At 44.7% G+C, this 13,890-nt stretch overlaps 1 protein-coding gene across 1 annotated transcript in view; it reads right to left on the bottom strand.

The window, feature by feature from the left end:
- The window catches only part of plcb1l (phospholipase C beta 1-like), a 220,270-nt gene that overhangs the window by 157,632 nt on the left and 48,748 nt on the right, over nt 1-13,890 (bottom strand). The window contains exon 3 of the mRNA XM_079525533.1: nt 9,163-9,231. Within this exon, the coding sequence (XP_079381659.1) occupies nt 9,163-9,231 (69 nt within the window). The remainder of the gene's footprint in view (nt 1-9,162; nt 9,232-13,890) is intronic.

Genomic DNA, 13,890 nt, shown 5'->3' with positions numbered 1-13,890 from the left:
AGAAGCAGCAGCTCCAACAGAAACAGCCCATAAAAGAATATAAAGCCTTTACGTGCCATTTGGAGCCTGCTTCCAGGCAATGGGGCCGTGTCTGCGCCTGATACTGTTCTTCCAGGCAATGGGACTGTGTCTGCGTCTGATACTGTTCTTCCAGGCAATGGGACTGTGTCTGTGTCTGATACTGTTCTTCCAGGCAATGGGACTGTGTCTGCGCCTGATACTGTTCTTCCAGGCAATGGGACCGTGTCTGCGCCTGATACTGTTCTTCCAGGCAATGGGTCTGTGCCTGATACTGTTCGGCAGAAGATGCCGAGCTCTAAGTCGGAAAATAAAAGCCTGTGTAGATGTTGTCACCGTGCCAATATCTCCACTCGTCTTAAGTGCCCTGGCACGCGCGTGTGTGCGTGCGTGCGTGTGTTCGTGCGTGCGTGCGTGCGTGCGTGTGTGCTTGTTTTCTGCCGTTTACATGAATGGACGTATCACTGTAAACTCTATAGAAGGCATAAAAGACTCCGAAAACAGATGTTCTAAAAATAGAAGCAAAGTACTGCTGCATTATGAAACTATGCCATAGTGTAAATTACAGCGGTGCGATAGCGAATAAACACAACACAAGAAACTACAGAGAGCAGTATCTCCACCTTAATGCAGCAGTCTGTATTTCTAGCCATTGTAAAGTATTGTTTTGTCATTTATTTGTAAAAGGAGAACTTCAGCCATTTTCACCCTAACATCATATAATTGCTCATTATAAGGCCCAAACCGTACCAATGCAACTCCTTGCAACTGCCATTGTTGGGGATCATGGTTTCATGCAACTACTCGGAACCGTTTGGTGGCAAGGAGTTGCGTGGCGAATCGTTGGGCGTTTGGGCCCTATAAGATGGCACCATTTCTCTCTATACTCACTCAGAGGAGGCCTATTGAATGTGGACAATCCAGAAACCCGCCTACCAGTGACATCATCGGTAGGCAGGTTTGGTCATTTCTTTCTTTTTTATAATTTTTATAATAATAATAATGCAAGAGCATAGAAACAGAATACATTGAACCTTGCATTAATAAAAATCAACAATAAAAAAAGGTTGAAATCTGGTTTAAAATTACCAACCCTACCGATGGCCCACTCGTAGGCAGGTTTCTGAACTGTCCACAGTCCTCCTCTGAGACACAGAATGAGCAGACAGAAACAGTGCCATGTTATAATGAACATTAGTGAGGACCAATCCAATTATATGAAGATATGGTTGAGAATGGGTGAAGTGGTCCTTACATTTTTTCCCTCCCATTTTGACAAGCACGGATTACATCAATGATGGATTACAACGATGATGTGATGGATTACCATCAATGCTGTGATGGATTACATCAGTGATGGATTAGGTCAGAAATGGATGGGTAGGGACCACAACATCACACCAGTCCTCCATGACCTCCACTCACTGGCTCTCCCTCCCAGTCAAGCACAGAATTGATTTCAAAATGCTAATCACCACCTGCCTGGCCCTCGACAACCAGGCCTACCCCCGCTACCTCTCTGAATTCCGCCAACGTCACGCCCACCTCCCACTCCCTCAGGTTTGGGTAATACCATAATCTCCAGGACATCCCCAGGCCACCCCTCCGCCCTATGGAACCCACTGCCAGACTTTAATATATTAGCGCCCCTCACTTCACACGGGTGTGATTTTTAACCTTTACTTCAATAGTTTCCTTTTTATCTACCGTAGTTCTTTTCTAATAAAGTTGTTTTCATTTTGTTGCGGTACAGTACTGTACAGTGGGTATATCCTTTAAGTGTAAACCACAACTGAACATGAATTATGGATTCAAAAGGGACAACCTTTCCACTGATATGTCTCTCTCTCCATCCTGTTCCTATATGACCAGACATGCCCTGGGGGAGCCATGTGGCTTGGGATCAATATTTATCTCCGCAGTATGTCATTGATTTTCATGAGACGGCATGCCTGTGATTTTCATGAGACTGTGCGCTTACTGTATACTGTATTCTCCCGAATATAAGACGACTATGATTATAAGACGGCCCCCATTTTTCAAAACTCATTTGTGGAAAAAGAACATTGAATGTCAAATACTTTGAAGTTAAATTGAAACCCGGGATAGTGCATATAGTGCAGTGGTGTAGTCTACCGGTATACGCTATATACGTAAGTATTATGCCATGCCCACATTTTTGGGAGAAAAAAACGTATACTGTCTGCGACAGTGACGCCAAATAATTTGAGATTCTAGCGGGCATCCTACAGGGTCACACTCTGGCCCCCTTTCTGTTCAATGTAGCGATGGACCATGCACTGAGACTCACAATCAATGGCAGAGAGGAGGCACTGCAGGGGTTCACTCTGGTCCCGAGGAAGTCAAGGCAAGTACACCCCATCATGGTCACTGACCCCGAGTTTCTCCAGTAGAGAAAGGAAGGGAACTACTGTTGGCAGTAGAAATGGAGTGCAGGAAGAGCGGCCTCAAGCTCAATGCCAAGAAAACAACAGTAATGACAGTCAACACAGAGGACAAAAACATTGCCACTGCTCGAGCCAGTCGAGGACTTCAAATACCTTGAGGCCTGGACAGCCTCAACTGAACAGGACCTGAAGGTCCGGAGAGCACTTGCCTGGAATGCCTTGCATGGGATGAGGAGAGTGTTGAAATCAGACATGGGAGAAGACCTTAACCCTTAGAAGGTGAAAGACGCCAATTGGCGTCTTCATCAGAATTCCGTAAATGATCAATGACGCCAATTGGCGTCTTCAGAGTTTTTGATTAATCTAAACATATTAATATGCTCCGAAGCGCTGTTTAAATTCCTGAGCTTATATTCCAACTACATTACCCAGAAAACCCGTGTCACGTGACACACGTGTACGTGTTGCCATTGGAAGCTGGTCCCACCCCCTGTAAACAGTGGGGGCAGAGGGAGTCTTCATAGTTTATTGTTTTGCCGTCTCGCCCAAGCGATTTTCTAGCAGAAAAAGTTGAAAGCAGTACTATTTATTTGAGCGAGTTTTGTGGTAGTAGTATTGATCCATACGCGTCCCAGTCGCCTTCTCCAGGCGGAGTAGCCCTGGTCCAGTGCTTACAGCGAGACTCGCTGCTCCCTCCCTCCTTTTTTCATTGTCTCCCCATCGTCGTCCGATGAGCTATACCGGGAAACCATTGAAGAAGACGATCAACCCGGAATGTTTTGAGGTAATCTTATTGTAGAAAATGCCCTTCTATAGTGATCAGAAATCATAAGATGATCGCTACAAATAGATGCTTGGATAATTACTACTACTAGTCAGATCATGACGCCAGAATGACTCACCACGATGGCCCCCAGCCATTAGCCAGCACCAAAGGTGCTGGCTAATGGGGGGGTTGGTGCATTGGTGCTGGATAATGGCTGGAGGGGGGGTTGGTGTCGATCGGTTGGTTGGTGCAGTACAAATGTATCGTAGCAGGCATGCACGCATGGCAGTACAAGTATTTTATATTGTAGCGTGCCTTATAGGCGATCTGATCTTTAGAGTAATGTTCGCTCCTTTTATTTACTGTCTACAAAGACGGAGAACAAACATGCATCGTTTACTGAAGCAACGCGTGTTTATGATGACCTTGCTACAAGGATCGGAGGGGGGACGGGGAGTGAAGCTAACAGTAGCGTATTATATAAGATCTGTATGACGTTTCATTGACGTCTGAGCTTGCATGATAATCGCATTCATTGTATATTGTATACATATACAATCATGGTTGTACATTGTTTAGTGTGTCTCCGTGTGATGATGATGACGATGATGTCAGATAGCCTACGTCCCCCCCCCCCGTCCCCCCCCAACTGGCTATTGGCCGGGCTGACTACAGCTAAATGTTTATTTTTATATATTTAGAACTGGCATCAGAGGAGGAGGAGGAGGATGATGATGATGATGATGATGATGATGATGATGAAGACGAAGAGTCAAGACTGCGATGGAGTTCTCCGACACTGAACCGGATGCATTCATTCATTTCAGTTGTTTTTTTTAAATTTAGCCTACACACACACACACCGTCAAGAACAACTGGAATGCAGTGGTTTGGGGACACTGGGGAGTTTGGGGACAACTGTTTTGTATGTAGGCCTATTTATTTTCTGTAATATTTATTATAATTGTATTATGTTAGTAGTCATAAAAAATAAAAGACGCTTTTACAATGAGTTAGACCTGTCATGGCTATTTTGTTCACTATTCTGAGGTTTATGGTTTGACTAAGCGAGTTTCAACTGTGATTTACTCTGTAACGGTAGATGGTAAGAACCCAATTTTTTGTTATAATACAGTATACATTCAAGTCTATATTTTGATACATATCATGGGCACAAAGTCATATCAAAACAATGTCCTTGGATGTGTTTTTTTATCAAAACTGTTTCTTCACAACAGGTTTTTGAGATACATGCATGAATAGACAAGGTACTGGTAAGACTATGTAAACATGGTATATATCAAAATGTGCGTTAGAATGTCTAATTTTACCCCAAAAAAGAATTGAGTTTATATGATGTTCCATTTCAGAGCTAGGGGGACTTTTAGCTGGATAGGTCAGATTGATCATGACTGACCATGCTATTTATAGATGGCAAAATATCTACAGTGGTACATGTGAGAAACTTTTTATTTTATTTTAATTGAACTAGACAACTCACCCTTTAAAACGAGATATTGCATGGCTATGTACGCCCAGCAGAAAAAAAGTTATTTAGAAAATAAAACTTCAACCGGGCATAACTTTTTTTGTTGTCCTAGAAACACTACCCAGTGTAAATGCAGGCTCTTTTAAATGGCTTCCAACACACAAACTAAACATTTTATCAACTCAGTTTATTTTTTTCCTGGAAGCAGACAAGCCAAGCTTTCTCTGAAGGTCTTTCGTTGTCACACATTCACAACAGAGAATTTTCAATAAATCATTCAAAAACGCCATTCTGCCATAGAGAAGTCTAAAAACTATATAGAAATCCTTGAAACTCTCAAAGAGTTAAGAGGCGGCTGTGGAGTCAGTACTGCTGTTATGTATGGGGCTGAGATATGGACCCTCACAGCACAACAGGAAAGAGCCCTGGCTGGAGTCTAGAATGTTACGAATAGCACTAGATGTCGGATGGACCGCATCAGAAATGTAGACCTCTATGGCAGGGGTGTCCAAACCTTTTTCAAAAGGGGCCATATTAGAAAATATTAAAACACTCAAGGGCCATCTCCTGACATAATGTACCTTCGGACTATAACAAAGTCACATTCAGTACATATGCATCACATTTAAACGATTCTATTTAACTATTATCATCAAAATGTAACGTCAATGATCTTTTGTAAGGTGTGCGCTGTGAACAAAAAGTGTAGCTCAGCATTTTTTTCACATTACCAAATGTAACCAGACGAGGAAGGCAAAACACAAACAAAAAAAAGGAAATACAAGGAACAAGGAACACTGACAAATTATACTCTACTACTATAAAAAAAACTGCAGGTAAAAATGTCCCATACTGTTGGGAGGGCCGTTCATAATACAATTCAGGTATGAGCTGAGTGCCGTATACAATTTGTCTCAGGGCCGCTTTTGGCCTGCAGGTCGCACTTTGGACACCCCTGCTCTATGGGGACATACCACGGGTCACAGACAAAGTCAGAGAGAGAACGATAAGACTGGCAGGGCACTGCGTCAGGCACCCAGAACTTGAGGCAGGTAAATTGACCCCTATGGGAGCCAACCCAGGGCAAAGTCAGGAGGGGAAAGAAACGCACCACCTACGTAGACGGACTGCAATGTGACAGTGTAGCTAACAACACTGTATAGAGCTCAAGAACCTGATGTTAGATATAGGAAAGTGTGGAGGGCAGCGAATCAATAGCAATCCAGGAGTCCCAAGTTGGTGTTGGCTAGACCTCCCTCTCACAGTAACTAGTAACTAACTGTCTGCTTATCATTTCATCCATTGACTACGTGTGACCCATCTAAAAGACCACGCCTGGGTCCCGGGACCCATTCAATTGAAAACCTATTTACATCACTGCATCGGTATTATGTCCTCCACGATCCCACATAAACTGTGTTTGATTCAGAGTGTCCTCGAAGGCCTCAGCAACCTATATATAATATCGGCAGCAACAGCGACAACACTACAGCAACAATACAATAACGGCTTCACTTTTTTTACCGTGCATTTGTCCACATTTTGCACTCTGCTGCCAACGAAAAGCTATTTTCATCTAAGCTTCAAGGTTTAACAGCCCAGAGTCAAGTGAAATGAAGCGTCTGGATGTGTTCCGTCTGAAAGGGGGCTGTGGAGAGGCGTGCAATAGAAGCAAATGCTGTCCATTTACAGCCAAACGCTGTGTGTCATGATGATGAGGCTTGTTGCCTCGCGTCCTCCTCTAACCGTGTCTCTACGTTGCTCTCACTCTCCTTCCTATAGGCGTGCAACAGTTAATCCATCTAATCGATCATTATATAATGATCAATTATAATATATAATTTTATATCTCTAACTATGTGTGTGTGTACGTACGTCTGTACATCTGTAATCCACGTAACTCGAAAACCATTCGCCCCACCGACTTCAAATTTGACACACACATTCCACCCCACCACAGGTCGGACCCACGGTTGTCCAGAACTGCCCCAAAAAGGCCTCTGCCCGGGCTCTGCACAGGACCCCTGCCCAGTGTCCATATATGGAGCTGGCCTGTTCTGACATCATTCTGACGTCTGCATAGACTCCATATTTGGGCATGCCTGACAAATAACTCCATATATGGGCATAAAAGGGACACAGACATAATATCTGGGTGGGGCATGCATTTCCAACTTGCATCGTTCCAAGTAGGCCAGTGCCCAACGGGCACCGCTGTAGAGTCTCCAACGGGCACCGCTCTAGTATATATAAAATATTGATAATCGGACTACAGAAAATAGCAGATTTACAGTGTGTTGCATTACAATGCGTTGTGACTTGTGAGCTTATATAGATCGGCTATATATTTGCTGCCTATATTTTTGCGTGACACAAAGTATAAAACAGGGCTCAACGATTTAACCAGACTATTCGATGTAGTCGATTATGAGTCGATTATAAAAATCTATTAGATTTGTTCATACATTGATATATATATTAATTTTTGCACTCGATTATTTGATTAATGGAACAAGTCCTTGCCCCTGCTCCCTCCCTCCTTCCCTTCCATCCTTCCAGCCGTGCTCCACCTTGTTGCTCACTGTCTGCATGCAGGAGGGCCTTTTTCCCACGTTTCCCTCTGCCAGTCTTAACTCATGGGCCCGTGCACGGGGCTCTTTGCCTCGCCGTCACACGCACGCACGGGGCTCTTCAGCCCTCGCTCCCTTGGTGAGCTGTTTAGAAATGCATGAATCCTCCGTGAACTACCGCTGCACCAGTGCTCCATCACTCACTCCCGCTAGCCAAGAGCTTTGTTGTGTGGGAACCACTATACAGTAATGTGTACGCACGCACGCACGCACGCACGCACGCACGCAAGCACGCACGCACGCACGCACGCACGCACGCACGCACGCACGCACGCACGCACGCACGCACGCACGCACGCACGCACGCACACACACACACCGATTTGTCTCTCGCTTGGTGGACATGAAGAAGCCCAACAGTTGACGCTTTCTCTCATCAGCATCATAATGCTTCTATAGCGAGCACGAGCACTGGGATTCAACAACGACCCCCCCCCCCCCCCTCCCCCCCCTCTTATCTGGCAAATTGCACACGTCTCTCCTCCCTCTCTGCCATTGGTTTCCTGTCTGAAATAAAGCAGAAAAAAATGCCAAATATAGATCCTACGCCATGAGGCAAATTGTCTCATTATGTGGCCAGCGATGACAGCGGAATGGATAACAATGCAGTTTAGTGTTGCGCTGATCGCAGACTCAGTGATCAAACGGCCATGGCGACAACGTATTAGCACGCTGGTATTGACACATTCCTGGATGGGTTCCACGGCGTGAAACTGACGCATTCCTCTCTCTCCTCACGACCAATCAGTGAGGGTTTAAGTTTACTATTGTTCATCCATCCATCCATCCATCCATCCATCCATCCATCCATCCATCCATCCATACATCCATCCATACATCCATCCATCCATACATCTTCAACCACTTATCTGTAGTCGGGTTACGGGGGCAACAGCTCCACCAGAGAGCTCCAGCCTTCCCTCTCCAGAGCAACATTAATAACTCCCTCCTGGGGGATCCCGAGGCGTTCCAAGGCCAGTGAGTCGATGTAATACCTCCAACTGCGCCTTGGTCTGCCCCGGCGGTCTCTTCCCAGTGGGACGTGCACCGAGGACCTCCCTAGGGAGACGCTCGAGAGTCATCCTATAACCAGATGCCCCGAACCACATACAATTGTTGTGGATACTGTAAATCAACCGATACCAGGGTGTGAAATGCAAAACACCAACATAGATACAGTCACACATACAGTTGGAGGCCATCCTTTTCTTTTTGCTGAGGTTTGCGTGATCTGCGCAAAAGGACAGTTAACCCATTTTGGGCGGGAACCCCTTTTGGTGTTTTAAACATTGTTATAATTTAGCTATTGAAAAATAGCAGATCTACAAGCTGGTGGCGCGCTACGAGCTTGTAGGTCTGTTATTTTTGAAAAATCGTGAAAATATTTATTTCAGAAAACTGGAGGATTTAGAAGGATTTTTTTAAATGTTGAGGTCAGGCCTAAATGGGTCAAATGATAAGGGACAATATCGGTGGCACCCAACTGTAGGATACTGTATGGTACAGAGATTGGTGTATGTGTCTACAGTCAGTCCTGTTGTTGCGACCATGCACCTCTTCATGCACGTCTATTCAGACTTCCGATCCACTAGCAGGTTTTGGACAGTCGGATGCTGATTTGTGATCAAGCCCACCCCTACTAGACAGCATTCACTTGCTTCCCAAAAATAGACACAGAGTACATCAATGAAAACTCCTTTGCATTCACATTTGAAAAGAGCCCTTTCAAAGAAGAAAGATGCTGTATAAATACAAATATTTGTGTCTGTTGCGTGTGTGTGTGTGATGTTTGTATACTGTGTGTCTGTTGTATGCATAAATTCATTCTTCAGATGTGCATTGTGACCTCACCTTGGGCGTTTTAGTGCATTTCCCATTCCTGGCGTCCTTGATGCAGGCGATGTCCAGAAGTTCTGTCTCCTGTGCACGAGGACAAACAAACAAAGACCAGAGATGTCAACATAGAGGTTAAAACACAAGGGGCTCCATTTTCGCTAAATACAAAATTTGGGGGTATTTAGCAGTGGGGAAGGGGTGTTCCCCCACTAAAGTTAAAGGTATTTTGGTTACCTGTCTAAATCCCTAAAACACCTCTGTTACCTGTTACCAATCACTGTGACACATGCCATTGCCTTTAAGAGATCCCTTATCCGTTGCCCGTTATGCCCCATATTACTCTATGGTTATGCCCAGTGCTATATTGCTTCATAGCCTCATGGTCTATAGCCCATGGAAGAGTGATGTGTTGCTGACTTGAAGTCTCACTTGTGCTGTTTTTATTTATTTTTCCCCACCCCGCACAGAGCCAAGAACACATATTTTCATTGAGTCAACTCGCTCAGATCTCGCTCATTTTAATTAAATTTCAAAGTACTATGTAAACCCGGGCTCCCCCAGAGTTAGTGTCGAAGTGCCCTTGAGCAAGACACTGAACCCCTAATTGCTCCTGATGTGCAGGTTGCCGCCTTGCATGGTTTCCTCTGACATCGGTGTGTATGAATGTGTGTGTGAATGGGTGAATGTAATGCACAATCTATGTAAAGCGCCTTGGATAAAGACGCTATATAAATGCACCATTTACTGTACCAATCACAAGCTCAAAGCTATGGCTATGTATTTTTGAATTTGAATGAAAAGTAACAGTTTTGGACAAATGAGGTTTCCACACGACAGCAGTTATATTCTCTGTCAATCGTGAGGCATGATGATGATGCTGATGCTAAAACTTCATCATGATCTTTTCGTGCAGGGATGTAGCACCATTTGCATCATCACAGAAAAAACTATGACAATATTCAAGACCCTTCAACATTATGTGGGAATAAGCTCCATATTTGCTCCATATTGCTTCAGTTTAACCCTATTAAATCACATTTTGTGTTCATTTTTCAGAACATGGTTGGGTCGGATCAGGCTGCTGATTCAGAGAGGTCCTCAAGCGGTTGGCTTACAATATTTTTCATTTTCTGAAGCAGTTTTTAAAAAAAATTAAGTAATGGACACTTGTACCATTACTTGTACCAACACGCATAATCACAGAAGAAAAAACAAAAAAAAGAAACCCAAAAGGATAAATCTGTTTACTTGCCCCAAAAGACCTAAGGCGGCAGAGAAGAAAACAAAGTATTTGTTTTCTTTGTCCTTTAGCAGGCAAATGAAATGTGGTCTTTCCCAGATAACAGATGGTCTATCATTACACCCAAGTATTTGTATGAAAATACCTGCTTGGTTTTGTCATTGTGGTGATAACAATGGCAGCTTTATGAGACTCAGATGGTGAACTTTCTGCAGGCATGAGGAGGACAACGCCGTGCGTAGCCAACCACATTTCCTGTTTAGCTTTTTGTGTGTCCCAAACTTTTTCATGTCAAGGACCCCCAAATTGACACTAATTAGCCCTGTGGACCCCCATATGAAAAGATATGCCTGCAAGAACCCCCATAAAGAGAAGATTTGTACGGCTCTAGCAGAGATTCTCAACCAGTTTAATTTCAAGGACCACCCAGTTTGACATGCATTAGTCTACGGACCCCCATTTAATGGTTTTCTATCTCTGGGACCCCCAATTTATATTGTAAAATCAATGTTAATTTAACTCCGAGAGGGTTCATTTGGTTCCACACTCTCAGAGTTACAGACTATGAGAGGGACCCCCTGGATCTCCCTCAAGGACCCCTGGGGGTCCCTGGACCCCACTTTGGGAACCACTGGTCTAAGATGTCTCTCTCGTTCCAGTCACATCAGCGGCATTTTTCTAATTCACCGGTTCTCAGTGGTGGAAAAAGTACTCAATGTGTTCACTTAAGTAAAAGTATCGATACTGCAATATAGAAATACTATATTTACGAGTAAAAGTCCGGAATTCAACATTTACTTACATTTACAAAAGTACTGGATTCAAAATGTACCAAAAGTAAAACTAGTACTAATTGTGCAGAATGTCCCATTTAAAGTTGTGAAATGTATAATGATCTTTTGGAAATAGCCGATCTAGAAGCTCACAATGCGTCACATCATGACACATTGTGAGCTTGTGAATCGACTATTTACAAATGGCTGAAATGCATATAGGGCTGAAACCCCAACGAGTATACGTTGGGGTACGTATATACAGTATACGGACATGGGATATGACGCCACCTAGCGTCGACGTCCGTATATATACGTACCCGGGGAAAAAAGAGTTAAGTACAGTACTAAGGAAATGTACTTAGTTACTTTCCACCACTGCTGGTTCTCAACATGGGGTCCGGGCACCCCCACGGGTCCCTGAGGGGCTCTATAACTCTATAACTCAGAGAGTGTAGCTAGGCAGAGGCTTTCATAGGGTAGAATGGTGCATAATGCATGTCAACGTTTTGCAATCCAAAAGGTTGAGAATCACTCATCAATATTACAGTATGAATATGCAGGACTACAAGATGTATCTCTGCCTGTACCTATATATTCCTGTGCCTATCATCACAATGATAACCTGGATACAGAATGGCATGTGTCACCATGCATGACCAACGCCACTGTCCTACAAGAACACACGCCCACTGGGGACTGGAATTAGGGCATGAGAACTGTTCCTGGACGCACACTGTCACGCACGCACGCACGCACGCACGCACGCACGCACGCACGCACGCACGCACGCACGCACGCACGCACGCACGCACGCACGCACGCACGCACGCACGCACGCACTGAATGTGGATTAATGATTACTTAAATTAACTGGAATTACAGTATAAAAGTGATATGAAACTGAAATACTACACACACACAGGATACAGAGACGCACGCACGCATGGATGCACGCACGCACGCACGCACGCACCACACACACACACACACACACACACACACACACACACACACACACACACACACACACACACACACACACACACACACACACACACACACACACACACACACACACACACACACACACACACACTACGGTTCCATGTGCTGCTGAAGTGAGTGAGTCAGGTTGGTTGCCTGGTGTGTCTCAGCTGTGTGAGCAGCAGTCAATGGAGCAGAGGGAACATTACACTGCACCAAAATGATGAGTGAAGCCCCTGTGTGTGTGTGTGTGTGTGTGTGTGTGTGTGTGTGTGTGTGTGTGTGTGTGTGTGTGTGTGTGTGTGTGTGTGTGTGTGTGTGTGTGTGTGTGTGTGTGTGTGTGTGTGTGTGTGTGTGTGTGTGTGTGTGACTGTGTGTGTGTGTGTCTCTTTCTCTCTCTCCATCCGTCCCCTAATGAGAAGGGGCCACATCATGAATAGCAGCTATGATTTAACCACAAACAACTTCACCAGGGGCCTCTCACTTAACAGCATCTTAAACATGGAGCGGAACAGACCGTGACTGTACGGTACCACTCTTCCATTATTGATACAGACACCACATTTCTGCTGGTCTCCCCAGACGCCCGGAACCGGCCTTGTGCATTCTACCGAAGTGACTCTCAGGCTATCATCTAAACCGGGTGGGTCAGATGGAAAGAGCCACTTCACCCCTTTTGCAACCAGGTCAAGTTATTATAATGATTTTTGGGAGACAAGAAACACTTTCCTTGGGTTTTTATATCGGTAATATGTGTTTTTAGATATTGTATTTCAAAGTGTCTGTGATGTCACAGACACTTCCTTCCTGGACTACATGTTGTCTCAGTAAGATAGCCAGGCTCCCCAAGGTGGGGTGGGGTGAGTGCACCAAAGCATTATGGTCATTGTAGTATTCCAGCAATCCAGTCAAACTCTAGTCAAATTCGCTTATTTCCATCGAAATAAGTAGTAAAGTATGCCGCTTGGGATATTATTTACATTATGAAGAGAGGATATATACAAAAAAATTATAATAATTTGAGCGATGGAAATAAGTGAATTAGCACAACACCCCATAGCCCCATTCAATTCCCATTCAATTCAATGCAATTCATTTAGGGCTTATGGTAGGGGAAATAGCCAATAAGGAGCTTTTGCACAAAATAATACCTGGACCTCTTTGGTGGGGACGTAACAACTACAAAGAAAGGTAAGAAAGCCTTCTAGCATGGAATTCTCCTTTAAGGTGCAAAAAATGGAGAGCCTTTGAAATATTGGCACTACATGGTTAAAATGCACCGGAGAGAAGCTCCCTGCCACCAACTCAGAAATGAAGACGGGTTTAATTATTAAATTAAAAAAGGAGAATGAGAGGTGTTGCTGCAAGTCTTTGACTTTGACTGTCAAGGAGGGAGCAGCCCTCCTCTGTCCCTGTCCATCCACAACACGTCAAGGAGGGAGCAGCCCTCCTCTGTCCCTGTCCATCCACAACACGTCAAGGAGGGAGCAGCCCTCCTCTGTCCCTGTCCATCCACAACACGTCAAGGAGGGAGCAGCCCTCCTCTGTCCCTGTCCATCCACAACACGTCAAGGAGGGAGCAGCCCTCCTCTGTCCCTGTGCATCCACAAAACATCAAGGAGGGAGCAGCCCTCCTCTGTCCCTGTCCATCCACAACACGTCAAGGAAGGAGCAGCCCTCCTCTGTCCCTGTCCATCCACAACACGTCAAGGAGGGAGCAGCCCTCCTCTGTCCCTGTCCATC

The sequence above is a fragment of the Electrona antarctica genome (genome assembly GCF_951216825.1).
Source record: "Electrona antarctica genome assembly, chromosome: 17".
NCBI lineage: Eukaryota > Metazoa > Chordata > Actinopteri > Myctophiformes > Myctophidae > Electrona > Electrona antarctica.
Note: the sequence above shows the minus strand (reverse complement) of the source record. Positions and strands in the feature narration are given on the sequence as shown.